At 43.4% G+C, this 21,297-nt stretch overlaps 2 protein-coding genes across 6 annotated transcripts in view; one reads left to right on the top strand and one right to left on the bottom strand.

Annotated features, from left to right (window-relative positions):
- LOC306915362 (myosin phosphatase Rho interacting protein) overlaps nt 1-11,839 on the bottom strand; it is a 50,964-nt gene extending 39,125 nt beyond the window's left edge. For 2 of the 5 annotated variants that reach the window (XM_079492678.1, XM_079492679.1), the window contains exons 1-3: nt 10,897-11,838; nt 6,117-6,194; nt 5,410-5,475 (exon numbers count right to left, since the gene is read on the bottom strand). In XM_079492678.1, coding sequence (XP_079348804.1) covers nt 5,410-5,475; nt 6,117-6,194; nt 10,897-11,019 — 267 coding nt within the window. In that variant the 5' untranslated portion in view covers nt 11,020-11,838. Of the gene's footprint in view, nt 1-5,409; nt 5,476-6,116; nt 6,195-10,896 lie in introns of all 5 variants that reach the window. The other 3 variants (XM_079492680.1, XM_079492681.1, XM_079492682.1) reach the window with 3 other exon arrangements.
- Nucleotides 11,840-12,818: 979 nt separating this feature from the next.
- Nucleotides 12,819-19,123, top strand: dhrs7cb (dehydrogenase/reductase (SDR family) member 7Cb). Its single transcript, XM_079492516.1, has 7 exons — nt 12,819-12,983; nt 14,586-14,742; nt 14,910-15,022; nt 15,798-16,008; nt 16,175-16,267; nt 17,389-17,550; nt 18,119-19,123. The coding sequence occupies exons 2-7, from the start codon at nt 14,589-14,591 to the stop codon at nt 18,337-18,339; spliced, it is 954 nt and encodes a 317-aa protein (XP_079348642.1). The 5' UTR covers nt 12,819-12,983; nt 14,586-14,588; the 3' UTR covers nt 18,340-19,123.
- Nucleotides 19,124-21,297: the final 2,174 nt, after the last annotated feature.

A 21,297-nucleotide genomic window follows, 5' to 3' on the forward strand; every position in this document is an offset into this window, starting at 1 on the left:
TATGGACCGGAGGCTGCCGTTTTATATGGCACATGTGCCTCGACACGCAGTGCCCTCCGACAACACTCTTCTTCCAACCCTCAACAGACAGGAACTGCCAGTCTAGCTTCTCCTACATCCCCCCTCTCTTTCCCCTTACTGCTATAGAGCTGCTACGGTAGAAATACTTTCCAGGCCATAAAACAGCGTCGTGGATACAGAGACCCGACACCTGGCAGAGGACAGAGAAGTAGTAGATTAGTTGATATGTGATGTGACTGGCTAAATGACCATGTACTGTTTTACAGTCAAAAGGGTAGAACAGAGGCAGATATGCAGCAGCAGCCACACACACACACCCTGTGTTCTCATGGTCACCGACCCCTTCAACCTCGACACTTGCAGGGTGGTCTCGCTTCGTTTCCACAGCCTGCCCACTAAACCGGTTTCCCCCCACTGAACGACTCAAATCTCACTTTCACCACCACCTTTCTCTCCGTTTGACGCCATGCCTTGCAATTAGAGCCCGCCTTGAGGCCAGATTGTGGGGGTCCCATGCCAAATATACCCACTTTGGAGAGTCCTAGACCACGATTAACAATGTTTTGACCAATATGTTGATATCTATTTGAAAAACATCGAAAAATGTAAGATTATATTTGTGAAAAGTTAACGTACAAGTAAATAAAACATGGGGGGGAGGGTAACCTTTTCAAATAACTGACCCAAACAATATTTTAAATTAAGCACATTAAACATTAATATATAAAAGGAACATCTAACTATACTATTACTGTACATTATGCAATGAAAGTGACAAACTGAACTTTATTTTATTAAACCACTAAATACATATTCAAACTATTTCAAAGACAGACAATCTAAAGCTCTCAATGCATTGTGAGTGTATAGATCTGCAAATTTCATAATGGTAACAAGGAGAAATACCAGCTGCATAATTGCCAAATTGCCAATACAGATGTCAAAAAGGCAAATAACGGCCAAACCAATATATCGGTTTGGCTCTACTTGCAATGTTCTGACCCAGTCCGTCTAATTATCTGGTTAAAAGCACGTTGTAAAATATTCTCAAACTCCCCTAATTATTAGATGCGTTACCACCACCCCCCCCCCCCCCCCCCCCATCCCCGGCAGCAACAGACCTGGGCGCTTGCCGCGGCGAGCCGTGTGTGTGTGTGTGTGTGTGTGTGGAATGTCTGGGTCTGGGGCGTATGTGACGTTTCCCTGTGGTTTCGGGGGGCTTGCATGCTCCCTTTCCTCTCTCTGTAGTCCTGGAACGAAGAGTCTGCTGTAATTCACCAAATATGGGCATGCGAGAGGAACGCTGCTGAAGACTTGAGAACATCCCTCGGCTCTCCTCGTGGCTAAAATAGTTCAGCGTTAAGAGGCTACCTCTTCACGTAGAGACTATGATGCCTGCTGGTCGCCCCAAAATAGCAGAGTGCCATCAGTCTGTGGTCCTTATTCTTTGACAGACCATCACCATGTGAGAATAGGCCACTCCTTCCGACAAGACACACTGTCTTTGCCTTTCCATCACAACAGAATCGAACAATAAATGGCTAACCGACTTATCCTATTCGGTTCTGCTGCGCTTACTCAGAGCTCTGTGGTCAACATAATTTGCGCCTAACTCTGACCTTCTCAGCAGAGGAATGACTTAGAATCACTTCAGGCAGGATAAGTTGCCTTGTCTTTAGACCATATTGGGTCTGTTACGCAGACAGTGAAATAAGAAAATCACAGGATGATGCCAAAGCATTCCAGTAGAGTTTTACAAAAACATTAAATCTATATCGGCTAATAATACGGCTCGAAATAAAAAAAACGTTCGCTCTGAAAGAATATATATTCAAAGATTTGTGCCGCATTTTTACGATTCTCAAAAATAGCAGACCTACAAGTTCATAGCGCGCCACTCGGTGGTGCGCTATGAGCTTGTAGATCTGCTATTTTTCAATAGCTAAAGTATAACATAATGCTTAGTTAAAACACCAAAAGGGGTTCCCGCCCAAAATGGGTTAATCCGGAGGTTTGCAGTAAGAAAAACATGGTAATACATCAAATACATAGAAAGTCATCAAAGATCATAAGTAAGCTACAAAGATCATAAGTAAGCTAAGAATCTGTCTAACAGTAGAATATACAACCTTGTCTTATCCCGTGAAGAACAAGGTTGTCTTTCACAAGAGTAAATTAATTGACCAAGTAATAAGTAAATTACAAGTAAGTAATTTTGCTGACTAACTGCCAAGCTACACCAAGCTTTTCTCGCGCGTTTTCTCCCGTGCGTGCGTTTAATTTAGGTCCAGTCCTATTTAAAAAAAACGCACGCGCGGGCCGCGCGTTTAGGGTAAACGCGCGAGAAAAGCCTGGTGTAGCTTGGCCGTGAGGTTAATCATCAGTAACATCATCTAGCATTTCCATGTGGCTGGCTTGGTCGACATTCGGCCATTCATTCTGCCTGCTGAAAGAATACTTTTAGTTTAGACGTTCAGCACTGCATTTTGGCATTCCTTAGTTACAAAGATACGCCCACACACTGATTATCTGCTCGGTACTAGAGTGTTTACATTTATTAAGGCCTAGCTTTAATAAATGTAACACTCTTGTACTGAGCAGATACTCAGTGTGCGCGTATACCTTTCTTCTTATTATTGATATCCACTGGCCTACGCACCTGTTCACACACCTCATCTCTAGGTGTGCCAAAGCTTTCTTCTACGGCATTCCTTAGTTACAAAATCTATTAGGAACAACTAGGATTTCAAACTTGCAACTATCTGCTCACCTTAATTTCAATGAGACATAATAACCATGTCAACAAGCAAATTCAAGAGAACCTTGGGGACAACATGATTTACCAAGTAAAAAAAAGAATCACCCACTTTGAACAAAAAAATGGCGAGGTATGCATTTGAGCCATTAGGCTAGTTGAGGTTAACACTGGCAAGGAAACCATATCTCTCTGCTTCAAGCTCCTTGGCAGCCTGGGCCATGGCTCAATGGTCCAGGCACCTTGGCTGGTAATCCAGTCTGGCAGTGTGCCGCGGGTTCGACTCCCGATCCCGACGGCCTTTACTGCATGTCTTCCCCCCATCTCTCTCCCCGTTTCCTGTCAGCCTACTGTCTGTCCCTCCATAAAAAATATAAAATAAAGGCGAACGCCACAAAAAAAAAAGCTCCTTGGCATGACAGGCTTTGTATGGCATAGGCTCTTAGAGGAGGAATTGCAATAGGTGGGAGTTATATGGCATGTGATCAAAAAAGAAAAAAGACTGCAAGATACAGAGAGCATGTGGACTGGGTGTCACTACATTAAATCTCTGTAGTGTATCTGAGGGAATGGGGGAGGGATGTCCGCATTACACAACGGTATTCATTCCCTCAGCCAAAAAACAAAACGTATTACAGCTCGGCCTGGACAAACCATTTGGTGGTTAAACAATGAGGACCTTGACGAGAGAAATAATAAATGCGCAATAGGGAGGTTCACATTTGGGAGAGCGCCTATCCTGAGGGTCCTGCGCACAAAGTGGCCATTTTCCTGACCCAGTTTCCCTGCCTTTCCGGAGTGCTCTCAGAGCAGATGAAAAGGCCGGGGGACAATGAGCCCGACCGTTTTGGAATAACCATTACAATGAGAGGAAAACAGTTACACACCAGCACGGGTGTCACTGGAAAAACATTACATACACAGTGGAAAACGCACACACGGCGCAGGCCAGGCACGCACACATGCACGTTTGTCATTAGGTGGCAGATCAATGACAACAATATCATGATTCGTGAGATCATTCAGCAAGAGTGGATTCAAACTACTAAATCTTCTCGCCACACACACACACACACACACACACACACACACACACACACACACACACACACACACACACACACACACACACACACACACACACACACACACACACACACACACACACACACACACACACACACACACACACACACACACACACACACACACACACACACACACACACACACACACACACACACACACACACACACACAGCTATAAATAATATGCCCCTTGAAGTCAAATTCCCCTAAATTGACCTCACCGACACCTTCCCACACACATGATTCTTTCAGGAAATTTAAAAACCATGCTTCTGTACGTCTTTGGCAAGCTAAATACGACAGGCAGGCTATGCTGCACATGGTACCGCAATGTGTGCACATGGTAACGTAATGTGTGCAGGCCTGCTGCACATGGTAACGTAATGTGTGCAGGCTATGCTTCACATGGTAACATAATGTGTGCAGGCTATGCTGCACATGGTAACGTAATGTGAACAGGCTATGCTGCACATGGTAACGTAATGTGTGCAGGCCTGCTGCACATGGTAACGTAATGTGTGCAGGCTATGCTGCACATGGTAACGTAATGTGTGCAGGCATTCTGCACATGGTACCGTAATGTGTGCAGGCATTCTGCACATGGTAACGTAATGTGTGCAGGCTATGCTGCACATGGTAACGTAATGTGTGCAGGCTATGCTGCACATGGTAACGTAATGTGTGCAGGCATTCTGCACATGGTAACGTAATGTGTGCAGGCTATGCTGCACATGGTAACGTAATGTGTGCAGGCTATGCTGCACATGGTAACGTAATGTGTGCAGGCATGCTGCACATGGTAACGTAATGTGTGCAGGCTATGCTGCACATGGTAACGTAATGTGTGGGCCCCAATGTTTATACACAAGCAGTCTAATCTCCAGCCTGATCAGCCGCTGTGGGTTTGGTCACCCGTGTCACATTCCCCAGCGACAACGCCAGCACAAACATGGACTTAGCGTGGGCACCACAGACCATATATACAGTACATAGTATCCATTTTAGCTCTGTGTCACACTCCGGCCATGTGAATATGGTCAATAACCCATTTTGACCTGAGGACGATTCTTAAAAAAATTGTCTTCTAAATCCTAAAAGTTTTATGAAAAACCTATGTTTCTCACGATTTTTCAAAAATAGCAGACCTACAAGTTCATGAGCTTGTAGATCTGCTATTTTTCCATAGCTAAAGCATAACATAATGCTTTAAAACACCAAAACGGGTTCCCGCCCAAAATGGGATAAAGTGACTTTACAGCTCTGCGGCCTCCCTCTTATTTGCTGGACCGTTCGTTCTCCTTCATGCTTATCTCTCCATTGCACCATTTACCTCTCTATGAACTACTGCGATGTGTTGTTCTCCAGTGATAAAAGTTTCTAGCATTTTCAGCATCACAGCCTTGCATTTCCCCCGCTGAGATAAGGGCCCAGTAAGGGTCATCAGCTATGCCCAGGTGAGACTGATAAGCTGTCTTAAAGCTTACGACCTGGCTCCCCACAACAAAAGGAAGACTGTGATTTGAGTGACACGGATGCTGTGCTTACCGATTCGTCCAGGGCGAAGCGCAGGCAGCCATGTTCGTACAGCACAAAGAATCTCCGCTGCCATTTCTGTCAAAATTGAGAAGTCGGGTTATTCTGGAGAAGCTTGTAAATTAAGCAGCGTAAAAGAAGCTCAGTAGGCAGTAGCGACTTAAACCTCATATAATTTGTTGACCGAGTCCCCCAGTCTATACCCTCGTTTTTTGCTCCACACCAAATCTCTTTTTTTTACCAAATGTGTGCCCCAGAATAGAGGGTATGCGCGTGACATCATAATCAAACCAGGAAGTTATGCAGGAATGCCTACTGAGTGGCAAAAAACTACTTTCTGGCCATGATAACCCATGCATCCAAACAGAAAAGTCCTCTCCTTTAAGCATGCGCATACCCTCTATAGGGACATTCAGGTTAATGTGGTTAATGACTCACAAAAGCCAAGATATGGCACCCTAAATAAAAGAGACAGATAAGATAAGGACACAGATTACCTCGTGTCAATGGCCATTAGCCTATATCTCCCATATGATATGGACCAGAATCAGTTAAAAGGCTGTAAAAGTTCAGCCATACATTTTTCACAGCAGGAAATGGAGCTCGTGTAACATACCACTAGTCTATCTCAGTGTAGAGTACAGGGAAAAAAATGAGCATATGCAATGCATGCCCATCCCCCTGCTCCAGTGCTACATCCACTACAAATACATGCTTACCCGGGATCTCTGCATAGGATTGTCAAAGTCAGTCCCCTCGGGGGCCAAGCACAGCCATCCGCCATAAATAGGTTTAGCCTGTAAAAAAAAAAAAAGAGAGGGGGGGAAAGGGCAATTTAGGCAATCATTAAAACTGGAAGAGAGTGTAACCAGAGGGGGGATGGGATGAGAGAGAGAGAGATGGTGAGAGAGTGTGCAGCCTTTTGGGGCCCAGATGTTGCCTGTCCTCTTCTCTCTCGAGGCCTTTTTGCAACCACACAACAGCCAGTTTCTAGCATTTCCAGCATCACAGCCTTGCATTTCCCCCGCTGAGATCTGGGCACAGTAAGGGTCATCAGCTATGCCCAGGTGAGACTGATAAGCTGTCTTAACCCATTTTGACCTGAGATCAGATTCTAAAAATGTCTTCTACATCCTGACAGTTTTCTGAAAAAGCTATGTTTCTATGTCAGTCGTTCTTCGGTTTTTCTAAAATAGCAGACCTACAAGCTCGTAGATGAGCTTGTAGATCTGCTATTTTTCAATAGCTAAAGCATAACATAATGCTAACACCAAAAGGGGTTAAAGCTTACGACCTGGCTCCCCACAACAAAGCACAGCCATCCTGTCCTCTCCTCTCCTCTCACGAGGCATTTTTGCAACCACACAACAGCCAGTTAGTGAAGCCTCTTGGTTTAATCAACTCTTGTTTGATGACACGCTTGAGTGCCTCTCCTTCCCATTTCCTCACAACAGATGAGCCCAGAGTGGGGCATCCAAGTGTGACTGACAGCGACAGAGTGGCTATCAGCCAGAAACTAACTCAGCAAAAAAAAATACAAATCCCCTATACATGATCACTGGTTCATAGAGGATAAGTTCAAGACATGGAAACATAGGACGGGCGGAATAGAAGGAAGGCCTTTTAACCCATTGAGGCCCGACGTCGAAATTTAAAAAAAATCTTCTAAATCCTCCAGTTTTCTGAAAAAAATATTTTCACGATTTTTCAAAAATAGCAGACCTACGAGCTTGTAGATCTGCTGTTTTTTAATAGCTAAATTATAACAATGTTTAAAACACCAAAAGGGGTTCCCGCCCAGAATGGGTTGAAATACCTCCGTCTCGTAGATAGCTCAGTGTAGATCTGCCTTTTTTCCTTTTTTTAATTGACCTATATAATGACATGCCCAAAATAAGGGATGCCAGGTTAAGTGTTTTGTTTATCTGTGTTGAGTGTTAAAACATTGACAGGCCAGGCGGCCCTCATTCTTCCTTGAGCCGCCCCCTTACCAAACTCCAGGTGAATGGCTCACCTGCAGAGCAGAAACATCTGATTATTAGCCCCAGCTACACCATTACTGGCCCTGTTGTGGCTCCATGTCATCGCATGCCTGCTATAAATCTGTCTTGTTTGAACTTGCATAGATGCACCTATGGGGATAGACAAATGGAGGCCCTTTAGTTTAAACAAAGTGATTTTTTGGAGGGGAGAGACGTCATGAGCCACATAAATCAAACCTCTCTGCTAATTTGGCAAAGTTTGACACAAACAATTACATTTAGCCTATCTCTAATGTTTTAATGCACAGATTGCACACAATGGTCTGGAAACAGGCAAAAGAAAAATAAAGAAAGGAGAGCGTGAGGGAGAAAAATCACAAGGGGAGAGCAGCTGTGTGAGCTGACACCTGGGGTGATGGCAGGCCGTTGAGCCAGGGAGAAACAGCCACAGGGTGTAGGGGTCCTGCTGTGATGCCACAAGCCCTCCAACCTCCTCTTCCTAACACACGTCTCCTGCAGAATCTTTCAACAGCCCTCATTCTCCCACCAGTGGTGGGGGGGGTTATGTTTCTATTTCTTCCCTAAAGCAATCCAGAGGGCCCAAGCAAGGGGTGAACTGCTCAGTGCTCAACCCCGGGTGCTCGTCGTTTAGCCCGTCCAAATGTTGGCACCAGCAGGCAGGTGCACCTCAGTGCTAGGTAACCCTCAGTGGATCTTCACAGGTCCACATGGGTAAATGTATAGTATACTTCATACTGTCAGAGACAGTGTCATACGGTGATGTCTTATGCACTGAAACCAGCCAATCTAAGCTGACAGCCCTGGTGTATTGAGTTTCGTGTTTAAATTAATACTGAGGATTTTACAGCGTGGGTGTACATATTCTAGCAGGCGCACACGTGTCGCTGGTCAGGCATATGAGTGACAAAGAAACACAGCTGGGTGTGACACGCAAGAATGGAGGGAGCCATGCGAAAGTCATTCCACTACCACAACAGTGATCCTCTAAATACTAGCATCCCTCCACCCACTGGCACTGTGCTGGACAGTCAACAATATAAGCTATTGGCTATTTGGCATAAAAGTTACTTGGCGGCACCAATCATTCCATGATGCCAACATTGGGAATAGTCTGCAGGGTTTAGCTGCCTTGGAACATTTGGAATGTGTTAATTCTAAAAGGCTCTTTAAGGCCAAGACTTTGTCTCAAATTCTGTTAACTACTGCCTGCAGTGCCTGCAAGCCCACGGAGTGCAAGGTTGAGCAGAAACCTCTGGGAAGCTCGGCTCCAGTTTCCCCCGATGGATCCACTTCCCCTTAGAAACGCTTCCTCCTTTCCCCCCTCTCGCTTAACTCACTCCTACTCTCACCGTTTCACAACTACTACCCCATCCCAGACTCCCTCAGCTTCTCACGCATCCTGCCTCGCAGACACAGACTTTAGACTGCATCCTCCATCATAGCCCTGCCTCCCACCACCCCTACACCATGAAAGCATGATTACGTTCCTCTCTCGCGTGGGGAGGAACTCCAAAGCCTGAAGATGATCTCAATCCCTCTATGGACAAATCATTCATGTGACAACCCATAGCAACAAATTCAACAAATTCGTTGCCTTTGGGTTCTTCTAAAGAGTACACAAGCTGAGATACAGGAATGTGCTCAAGCCGCATCCCCTCCCCCGGTTCAACCTTATGTCCTAGTAGTGTGAAACAAAGAGCTTGTTTATATTGGATACTGTTCTTCTGATGTTCGCGGCCTTCCCTTCGGATAACTTTTCCATGTGGGCTATCTATGTCAATGTTGCATTCATAGCGCCAGCTCTATCAAACGAGTAGTGGGAGGCGAATGAAAAGAAAAGCAGGGGGAGGGGGGGGGCGCTTAAACTAGCAATTCCAGATCCCTTCGAGTCCCAAATAACTTTCTTAAATTCACTTAGCCTAATGAGCCATTCATGGTGTTTTAACAGCATTACACGACTGCAGCGCTGAAGCTTTCTTCTCACTTGCTTATTGAGTTTATCGCTGGCTGAGAGGCTTGGCGTTTTCCTAGTCAGCCTGTAACACTTTCCATCCACTGGTCACATTCTCCCTCTCAAAAATAAAAAACCTTGTTTTATACACGTCCAACATGTCTGGGAACTTTAACACTGACTGCTCATGCATAGATGGAAGCCAGGGGTTATAGCAAATACATCATTGTGTGGATTGTCCGGTAGGGACTGTTGATAACAACCAGTGATTATACCAGTGGTTCTCAAACGTTTTAGTCATGGAGTCATGGACCTCCCTAAACACTGGACCCCACATTGAGAACCACTACGTTATATACAAATGCACTGCATGCTACTATAGTGTTGGAAGATTGGAACACAAGGCATTTTGTGAATGTAAAGAAGACTAAAGAACTGAGCCCACGGATCTAACAGTTACGCAGACATGTACAGCACATGTACAGCACAGTATTACTATTATACAGCCTTTCTGGTTCCTTGGATGGATGTCATCATCAATGCTTTTAGAGAGTGTGAGGGGTGGGTCACAGGGGATTAGAGGAAGTGATGTAATCCTAAAATGCTTGCTCGGGAATCAGGAGTCTTGGATCCGAACGGGTTAACCTGCAATAAACACTAGCAGATCCACACAAAGTATAGACACGGAGAGGAGAGGATGCTGACGTTGCCGTTTTGGCTCTTAAGCCATGTTCAAGGGCCCATCTGGACCTCATCGCCTGGGATCAATTACAGGATACAACAGAGACTAAACTAATGATCTGGGGGAGAGAGAGGGAGAGTGAACACAGGCGAGAAAGACTGAAGGGAAAGAGTGTGTACTGTATAACTCAATCTCCATAGTTTTGATGAAGGGCGCTCTCTCTCTTTATAGCCGCTGCACTCATTTTCAGATAAAACGCATAGTTGATGGTGACACCCCAGCAGGCGAAACAGTGCTAAGCTGAAATTGCCAGTTAGCCAAGCTAGAGGAATTACCATTCAACAACATGCCTGTCACATGGGTAAAGAAAGTGGGTTGCTTAGAATCAGAGACATATCAATGCATGACATAGACAGCTTGTTTTGGCCAAAACAATAAAGCACTCTTCCATCATAGTGTCTGTCTGCATCTTGGCTTGTTGTTTATTACTGGCACAAGCACATAAACACTGATCCGACCAGAACACTATCCAAAAGCCCAGATATCTAACCATCTAAGTAACAATTATATCAATTACAAAGTGCTTTATGGATAATCATTGTCTATATACAGTATACAAACGAGTGCTGATCGTTGTAGCTCGACTACATTCTCGTGAACTTGACAAGCTGGTTAACACTGTAATCAGGTTACCTTTGTCAGCTAATTGAAACTTTTGACTGACGTCTGGCAGGGACGTATCAGTCATGCATCCTGAAATGAAATTCCCGTTTGTTGTGACTAACGACGGGTTTTAGGAGATACAAAGTGTTTCGCAAAACAAACCTAATCAACACTGCAATTAGGCCTAACTTGAAGCCTACCTGGTTCAAATCTTGGTCCGTCAAGAGATGCAGCTCTCGTGGTTTGAAACAGTTCTGACATTTACTTTTGTTAAAAATGTTCGCCTGGAACTTCCTACAGGGGTTTTCCTTTGCAGCAGACATTCTCTGCTGTTTCTTCCCACCTCAAAGCTTAGCAAACTGATAATAGTTTTCTTCTGACAACTCTTTGAGCTGTGTGTTTTGTGCAATCCCCGGGGTTGTTGTTCTTGTGCGTTTCGTTTTTATCCAAATGTGGTGAACAACTGCTTAGCCATCCAATGCATCATTCCTCCAAGTTTTTTAAGCGTTGCACGATCACAGTTCAAAACAAACGCTCCCTTTTGCTTGTCGAGTTATATCCAATTATTATTATAACCCCAATAAATGATGAGTGTCCATTATTATTATTAAGCCAGCCTGCTGGTGGTGATGAACGCCTTTCTAGTCCATGGCCTCCTGCACCCACAAAGCCCAGTGGCGACAGACAGAGGTGGCTAGTAGTAGTAGTAGTAGTTAACGAGCTAGCTTCGCTACTAGCCCAACACGGCTTCTTTCCACAGATCAATAACGGGGCGCCGCAAGCCACAAAAACACCAGGGCCGAGGAGGAGGCGTCCGCCTCGAACTCCATCAAAAAAGTGGGGAAACAAAATCCGCCCAGGCAAGAACGGAGCTCTCCTCCAGTCAGTCAGTCAGTCAGTCAGCTAGCGGGCTCCTATCCCCCTCGGGTCGGTCGACTCGTTCCTCCTCCACGGAGCGGAGTTGACCCACCGACCGCTCCTCCTCTCCTCTCCTCCTGCTAGCTCGTTGAGCTAGCTTGCAGGCTAATAATGAAACCCTCTTTTGGGTTTAAAAAGGAGCCAAAACAAAAACAAATCCTACCGACTCCCTCTAGTGCTTCCCATACGGTCGGTCTGCAGAGAAAGAAACCCCATCCCGCCCGTCCCGTCCCGTCCCCGAATAATCACTACTGACGCCAAATAAGTTGATATTTGGGGTTGGGTTCCATTATTCCTGGCTGGTTTGGGTTAGCACTAACACAGCAGCACCACGGTGGGTTTATTTTTCTTCCTTTTCTCGGGGCTGACTGAGTTCTTCTCTCCCAGTGGATGGAGGTCGCAGATTTGCTGCTGGAATTTTACGGGATCTCGCGGTATTAGCTCAACTGTCGCCGCCCACCGGAGAGAGAGAAGCGTAATATCATGTCGTACGGTGGTGTCGCGCATCGAATATATATATACACCGCAGTACGACGGTGTCGCAGTTGCCCCTCTCCCACCCAAAAATACTGATTGATTTACACAAGCTCCTTATCTGTTCTTTTGGGCGAGCGACACGAGATGGAGTTAATAAATGGTGTAATTAAATACTGTTTATATGCTTTAAAGTCGACAAACTGTGGGAAATGCAAAGTTTAAATAAGTCATTCTTCTGAGAGTAGACTGGGGTGAAAAATGAAAAACTCAAGTTCTCAAATTTTAGTTTATTTAAGAATTGGGATGTAATCGTGAAACTATGGATGAAATTGGCAGTAATAGTCTTGTTCTCTTTCTCTTGACCCATGCCATGTGACTTTCTATCCACATACTCAGACTTTGTATTTACTTAAAAGCTGGTTTAGGCGAATAAGGAGCATTTTAAGCATTTCTAAAACTTTGAGGAAGGAGGGGGGACAATAGAGCCTACCCTTAGGAGTTTGAGTTTGGGGACATATAGTTGCTGATTGATATTATTTAGACAAGGCGTTGACTAAAATTCCTTCAACACCAACTGTGCAACTCTTATTTCTAGTCGGGGGGAGTTGGGCCTCCATTTGTTGTCGATCCCTGCTTCATGTTGGCAACAAGGAGGCATGCCTTAAATACTATACACCACATAACGTGTATTAATGGCTGACTCTAGCACGGGCTATTATAAGCATCAGGTTCCACTAGCCCGCAGTGGGCCAGGCAGACAGAGAGTGTGTTAGAGAGCTATGTGAACTGACAAGAGACACAGAGGGAAAAGGGATAATACTCTGTCTGTTACCTAACTAAACCCGGAAAACATCAGCCATCCCCGGTGAAGGATTAGTTCCCTGCCCATGCTGTAAGTGACCCAAGAATAACAGAGATTACATGTGTGTGTCTGTGTGCTGTGTTGCTTTTAGATGTGTCATGTGTGCTGCTCATCATCAGTAGGCCTATACCGACTAGCCCTCTGGGACCTCCAGGGGGGATTTACAGTATTTGTAATTAACTAATTATACAACATATGTGACCGGGTCTGGCAAATAGGCCCTCATCTCGACCAGAGTAATTTTTCAGTTTTTTACAGATTATTAAAGTACAGAATGTAAGCTTTCATATGATGTATCATTCAATTAAATTGGAAAATATTTGAAGGAGATATGGCCATTTTAAAATGATTGTGCCGTTTTACCCAAAGCTGAGAAAATCCCCTTTGAATGTTCACAACATTTCAACACCTAGAGCTGGCTAGCCTACTTTGACTTATAAATGTATACATTTAATTTGCCCAAATCAATAATCTGTTGGAATGAAAACCTTCTTCAACATTCAAGCTGTGTTAATATGAAAAAAAAACGAAAATCACAAAAAAATAAATCAAGTTTATTTTAGATTTTCTGCCTTTTCATTATAGGCGAGATGAGGACCATTTTGCTAGACCTGGTCACATATGTATGGTTCTTCTGACTGTAGGCCTCTTTAATGTGTTTTCCCCACTAAATCAAGACAAGGAAGGTCCTTTCTTGATTGTGCACGTGAACCTTCTGCCCCCCTTGGGGTATCCAATGACGATATCCCGGAGGTGACTCAATGTAGTGCAACTAAGCGATTCTGCTGCGGCAGAATATATTTAGCCGTTCTCTTAAGACACACTTTACATGGTAAGTGCAATATAAAGGCCACCAGACACATGTTGGACCCAGAGATTTAGGAGGAACATTTTGAGTTTATTAGTACCATTATAGGCCTTACTACTGAAGTAACCAAGAAATATACCTCACTACCTTACAAGTGAGAAGTGAATTAAATTATTCTAAATCCACCTTACTTTTCTCCATAGATATAGCCATGTCGGCATGCAATCAATACCGACATGCAGAACTAAAAGGTCTAGGAGGCATGAGATGAGCTGTGAGACTTCTCCTTTGGCACACATATCTAATATCTATCAATTGGGAAGTGCACAGTGTCTGGTCTGCTGCTACAGAACACAGTGAATGTTCCATAAGTTGAAACGTGACCTACATTTTACCCTGATGTCACCCATGCTTATCTGAATAGGATCTGTCGAGTGTATAGTCTCGAGTTGGACACAGGAGAGAACAGTAAGCCACGGGCAACAGTTTCGTTGCCCGTGGCTTTACTCCTCAGCCACTGTGGAAACACAGGATAGTGGGCTCATCATCTCTTGAGCACACAATTGTATTTGACAGCACATATGCTGATATTGCTCTACAGAGTTTTCAGCGATGATGATGCTTTTTTGGCATTACAGCAATCTACACAAACAGATAAGCCGCACCTCAAAATAGTTACACTTCCAAGTTCCAACTGGATTCTGGTTCTTGTCTCAACACCTGATCCTTGACTGGCTCTTTTGCTGTTCTATAGAATGCAGGTCAATATAGGTCTTTTGTGTATTTATTGCTTATTATTGGATTCCTCTGTGTCTCCCTAACAGATCATGAGTTTCTCCTCTGTGTTTGCGCTGCCCCTGCTGATAGTGGTGGCAGCAGGGATATACTACATATACAATGAGGTCATGCAGTTCATGGCCAAGTCCTTGGTGCGGAACAAAGTGGTGGTGATCACGGACGCCGTGTCGGGGGTTGGGACTGGTAAATAACTTTTCATAACTTTCTCATGATTTGACTTTGAGAAATAGTTTCCAATGCAGTTGTAGAATGCATAACAAGGTTGTTGTACATGATGAGCCAACTATTATTTTCTATACCTCTCCTGATATAATTTCAGTTGTTGTTTTTATTGTTTTATTCCTATTTAGCATGTGCCCATACCCTCCATAAGGGAGGTGCCAGACTGATCCTGTGTGGAATGAGCTGGGATAAGCTTGAGTCTCTGTTTGATTCATTGACCAGAGATGCTGATCCCAGCCAGGTGAGGCAACCAAATCGAAAACAGTTTCAGGAAGTCCATCCTTGTTTGAATAAGCACCAAAAACTAAGTGATTCCTCATATAGGCAAGTTTTCCATGCTTTTGCAAGCTCCCTGAATGAGAAAAAGTATGTATTGGCAGCCATTGATCCAAAGAAATATACAACACTAGATTATCAAAGATCTAGTTACACCTTCATGACATCACACTCACAGTCTTGATTGTGTGAAGCCTTTTCAGATGAATAAACCAAAAACTCACTGGAATGTCACTTATGTCAGTGAGGGATCAATGGATGACACAATGGTTCTTAGAATAAGACATAACCATAGCACATTCCATCACTGCTTTTATCATAATGCTCTCCTCTATCTATCGCGTCACAGACCACCGCTTCCTCCTCTGGTCACACACAATAGTAGGATATCCTTTCTGAGTGTCCACTGTCCACTGGGCATTTCCTGCACACAAGCCAGAGCAGATGCATGTAGGCTATAGGAAATAAAAGCAGATGTTACTGAAACAGACACTAATATTATCCAATGAGAAAACATATGAGCATTATGCCTGTCCAAAATCTAATTGGTTAGCACAGCATTCATAATCTTGGCATTTAGCAAAATAGCAAATCTACAAGCTCATAATGCATCATTTCGTGATGCCTCGTGAGCTTGTATCTGTTATTTTAGGTGAAGATATTTAGCGTAGAGGTCGGCTAAATATAGGGTTCAAGTGGCACCCATAACACATACCTTCCTTGTTTTCTATTTCCCCAAGACGTTCCAGCCCAAGCTTGTGATCCTGGACTTTAGTGACATGGACAGCATGCCAGAGGTGGTGAATGAGGTGGTTGAGTGTTATGGCTGCGTGGACGTGTTGATCTGCAATAGTAGCATGAAGCTGAAGGCCCCCGTGCAGAGCGTCTCTCTGGAACTGGACAGAAACATCATGGACATCAACTATTTTGGCCCCAGCACTCTGGCCAAAGGTAGACACACCAGAGACAATTTGCCCAAATCGCCACAAACACTATGACAAGACATTGCGTTTCTGTGTGCATTCCTGTATTATTGATGTCTTTGTCAGCCAATAATGATTGCTTAATGATTAACGATTGTGTTAATACTGTTAATATTGTGTGAATCGTGTCACAGGTGTGCTCCCGACAATGTTGTCCAGAAGATCAGGACACATCGTATTGGTCAACAGCATTCAGGGTAGACTGGCGGTCCCTTTCAGAAGCTCCTGTAAGTTTTCATGAAGCAGTTTTCATCACTTGCTAAGACAGCTTCTCTGTGGTGTCTGTCTTCCTTTTTGGCTTTTCTGCCTTTATTGATAGATACAAGTGAAGAATGACAGGAAAGAGGGAGAGGGAGATGGGGGAGACATGTAGCAAAGGTCGCCATGAACGGGACTCGAACACGCAATGTGCTGTCAGGCTAGAGCCTGCGTTGAATTTAGGTCCAGTCCTATTTAAAAAAAAAAATCACACCCGTGTGAACTGAGTGGTGTAAGGTTTTATATAGCATGATCAGCTGTGGTCTGTGGTCTTAAAGATCTTTGGCTAGGTAGGGTCGTCTTCTGATGTGATGATTTGTGACCATGAAGTTGATTCAGCTGGAGTTTTTGTCCGATGTGAGGTATTATATAAGGTAAGGTATTATATAGCCTGATCAGCTCTGATCTGACGTAATGAAATCACACCCGGATGTGATTTCACAACTGGCTTTTTTTGTGCAGAAAAAATTAGCATGGTTGCTACGGTCATCCAGTTCACCCGGGTGTGATTTGTGATTTAATTACGTCAGAAATTATTTTGAACATAGCAACCATGCTCATTTTTTCTGCACACAAAAGCCAGTTGTAGGAGTGGTTTACACCACTCAAAAACGCACGCGCGGGCCGCGCGTTTAGGGTAAACACGCGAGAAAAGCCTGGTGTAGCGTGGCCGTTAGACTGTCAGACATAACCATAAACAAACCTGATACGCCCATATACAGTATAGGCAGGACCACGGACTCAAGGAGTGCAGTCTCTATATGTTTCTATAACTGAACTATTACCTATATGCTGAGTAAAGATCATAAAGGAAAAATATATGAAAATATCCACACACTGCTGTATTTTCTGCTCCCCATTTATTGTACTGTGCCTCATAAGAGACCATACAGCCTGTTAGAATTTCAAACATGAACTACAAGTTTTCAGTGTGTGGTGCAACAGGCACAAAGAATTCCTGTGGCGAGACAGATAACAATTAGGCTCAGTGTCTCCTTTGCAATGTATGGAATGAAGTTGCGTTATGGGTGAGTCAAAGCTCTGTTGTGTTCACGCGTGTGTCTGTGTGTGTTTATGTATGTCTTCTTAGATGCGGCCTCCAAGCATGCAGCACAAGCCTTCTTTGACTGCTTGCGTGCTGAAGTGGAGGAGTTTGGGATAACCGTAAGCACCATAAGTCACACCTTCATCAATACTGGTGCCATTCCTCCATCTGACACACCTGCACTCAACCTAAACAACTTGAAACCATGTGAGTATAAAGCCTAATGTATGTTGCTTGCCAAATATGGCTGACTTTGAGGTGAAAAACACAACACGCTATTTTTACTGTGTGGATCTGCAAGGAATCTCTAGCAGAGTCTGTCTATGCCTCCATCTGGAGCTAATCTCATCAAAATTAGGTTCACTGGACCGATCAGTAGCACATTTATTGTGCCACAGAAATCCCCCCCACATACAAGAATGTATTGTTTAACCCATTTTGACCTGAGATCAGATTCTAAAAATGTCTTCTACATCCTGACAGTTTTCTGAAAAAGCTATGTTTCTATGTCAGACGTTCTTCGATTTTTCAAAAATAGCAGACCTACAAGCTCGTAGCGCGCCACTCGGTGGCGCGCTATGAGCTTGTAGATCTGCTATTTTTCAATAGTTAAAGCATAACATAATGCTAACACCAAAAGGGGTTCCCGCCCAAAATGGGGTAAAGCGCGTACTTGTGTAATAATAATGACAGCTAAATCATTATACAGATGCACAACATGCAACATATGAATATTGTTTTGGCTAAATTGAACCATTTTTTTTTCCTGCTACAGACATTACCACCGTTATTGCTAACCAGTTGGCCAATGGTGTGGGCCCATCGGTCCTGGCCAATGAGATTGTGCGGACCGTGAACAGGAAGAGGAGAGAGGTCCTGCTGGCCCACCCCATCCCCAGGGTGGCCCTCTACCTCCGCTCACTCTTCCCATCCTTCCTCTTCTCTGTGTTGGCCGCGGGAGTGAAGGACTCTGTTTTGGCTGAGCAGATGCAGTAGGACAGTAGTTCTCAAACCTTTTCATATCAAGGACCCCTAAATTGACCAGGGACCCCCATAAGAGTATAATGTATGGTTCTAGCAGTGATTCTCAACCATTTTAATTTCAAGGACCCTCAGTTTGACATGCATTTCCACTGCATAACAGACTATAATTTAAATAAATCGCCATTGTTAATTTAATTCTGCAATTATTATCCATCGGTTTGGAATATTCACACAAATGTAAGGATGTTGTCTTAAATTGTTTTCCCATGGAGTATATCAAAATAAAGAGTTTAAGTTATACATCTTAGGCTTATGGTTAGTTAGAAGTGGAAATTTGTTGTGTTTTATTATTTGGCCATTACAAATGATTTGTATAGTGTTTGAGAATGAAGTTGGTAAGTACATCAGATCACTTTAGCTGAAGATAAATCATATTATGACAGATTATATGTCCATTATAATTTGTCCATAGAATCACAAAGCATGGTTTTGTTGAAATGTGTATTTGGCCCAAGATGGATTTTTATGCCAAGCTATTTCATCTGTGAAATCCATCCAGTTTATGGAATCTCCAGTAGATGGCAGCAACATGTCATTCTTAGCACTAGTGTGGTCTTTGTTCCTTGGTGTATTTCAGGTATATTTAACTTTGTGCCATTTGCTTGCATTTTATGATGGTGCCAATTTTGAAATATGTGTGCATTTTAAGATAAAACCCCCCAAAAACAAATAAGAATGTAATGCCCTGGACATGTGACAGTGAAATAAAATAGTTCAGTGGCAAATGTGTCATAATGAATTGTCCCTCAGAATATCTGCATGCTCTCACACGCATCTTCATCAGTAATGTTTCGAGCCGACTAGGCTCTTCTTCAGACCTTGAAGGTCTGAAGATACGTATATGTATATGTATATGTATATGCTTGACATTTTAAATATCGAAATGCCTAGAATAATTTCATCTGTAAAACACTAGGGGCCACAGGCCCAAAAGCTCAAGGAATAGAGTTTAACCTGTGATGTCATGCCGTACTTTTTATTTGTGTTTTTGAGTGGTGTAAACCACTCCAACAACTGGCTTTGTACCCATGTACCCGTGTTCGTACCAAAAAAATGAGAATGGTTGCTATGGTTAGTGTGTGACGTCACTGACATAGCTGATCAGACTATATAAGACCTTGCACCACTCAGTTCACACAGGTGTGATTTTTTTCTATTAATTTGATCATTAAGGTCCACAGAATGAGAGGCCTGCTCTGCCGGAAACATTGCGAGAAAAAAGTTATGGCCATTTTTGTATACCACACCAACAACCTATATAAGACAACATTTTCCAAATTTCATTATGCTTTAAGTAGCATGTGACATGTCAAACTAGGGGGTTTTCATGATTCTGAATCCATTCCAAGCATTCGTTTTGCACAAAAAATATTCCTTGGCCTAAATTTGGCCATAGCCATACCCAAATGTGCCAAACTGTGCTGACCTTATCACATTTGTGATGACCTCATCACATTTGTGATGACGGCTATGATCATGATGGAGATGTAGAATGACTTGAACTCTAGGATAATCATGATGGTCACAGGGAAGAGGAACGACTGGAGTCAAAGTGTGAATGAGTCTCATTCTCTAGGTAGGACAGTGTTTCTCATGCCTTCTTCCTTGGAGCTCCCCTTCTTATGTCGGACAAAACTGAGACTCCCCACATGTGCACTTAAATAAGGTAGCGATAGTTTTGTTAAGATAATAACTCTATATTCTGAGCTCTTTAATAAACAGAAAATGCATTTAATGTAAGATATTGGGATACCAACTGTATCCAATCAGGTGAGAACTCACACATGCAGGATTCAGGATAAACAGGTCAAATTGGAAGTGATTAAACAAAGAAATGAGCACACAAAATTGGCACTGGTACTCTCTCCTGAAGTCATGATTGACTAAAATTGGATACTTTATGTTCATTAACGAGCTGGAGAGACAAGGACAGAACTGGTTACTGAACCAACACTATAACAAGATTACTATCAGAATATAACGAGTTAACCTTTTAATGAAGAAATGTAACCAATTAACCTTTAAGCCCAATTACAGCTCATGATGAATCTACTTGTGAGAGCTTGTAGATCAGCAATTGTTTGCTATTTTTGAAACGTTGACACACTGTCAGGCCGCATTGCAGCCTAGGTGCCCAGACCAGCTGGCCATAGGGATCAATTTTAAGTACTCATTATTAGTTAAGGCTAGGCAATAGGCACTGATTGTGCAAGAGTGGTTAAATTGCATATAGCCTATACTACATATGTTCTTTTATTAGCCTCCCGGTTAATTATATTCAGGGATGTAATGGATATGTTTGCGTCAAATGCATGCACACACACATGTCTGTGCAGAGACACAGACCAGTGTTATTATAGTTTTGAAAAATGCATCCGCTGTCGCGAAGAAACCTGTTTCCCTGACCTAATGCCATACTGTTTCACCGCACGCTCACAGCACACTCACAGCACTACAAAAATCACACCCGTGTGAAGTGAGGGGCGATCTTATCATGGTACATCATCATACATCATCTCATTCCAGCCAATCACAATTTGCATCCTATTTTTTCCGCCCTCACTTTTTATCCCCAATCCGTACTTTGCTCAGCCAATCAAATCATCGCTATTATTCACACACACACACACAAAGCTGGGCATAGTTGGGGCTAGTGTCCCTCAAAATCGGAATGGTAAATGCATGGTTTTGGATATATTGGGTTTCCAACAGACAGTATATTAGAAAATCTGATCAGAGTCACACAAATCTGGATGGCACTTTAAACAAATATATGATGGATGGCACATGGGCACACATGTACGGGTGTGTGAGTGTACGTGCGTAGCGTGTACCTGATCAAGAAGATGTGCACTATCCCCACTACACCTCGATTATAGTATTTTCTGATTGAAGAAAGTAAGGAAAACA

The sequence above is a fragment of the Electrona antarctica genome (genome assembly GCF_951216825.1).
Source record: "Electrona antarctica genome assembly, chromosome: 22".
In the NCBI taxonomy this organism is placed as follows: Eukaryota; Metazoa; Chordata; class Actinopteri; order Myctophiformes; family Myctophidae; genus Electrona; species Electrona antarctica.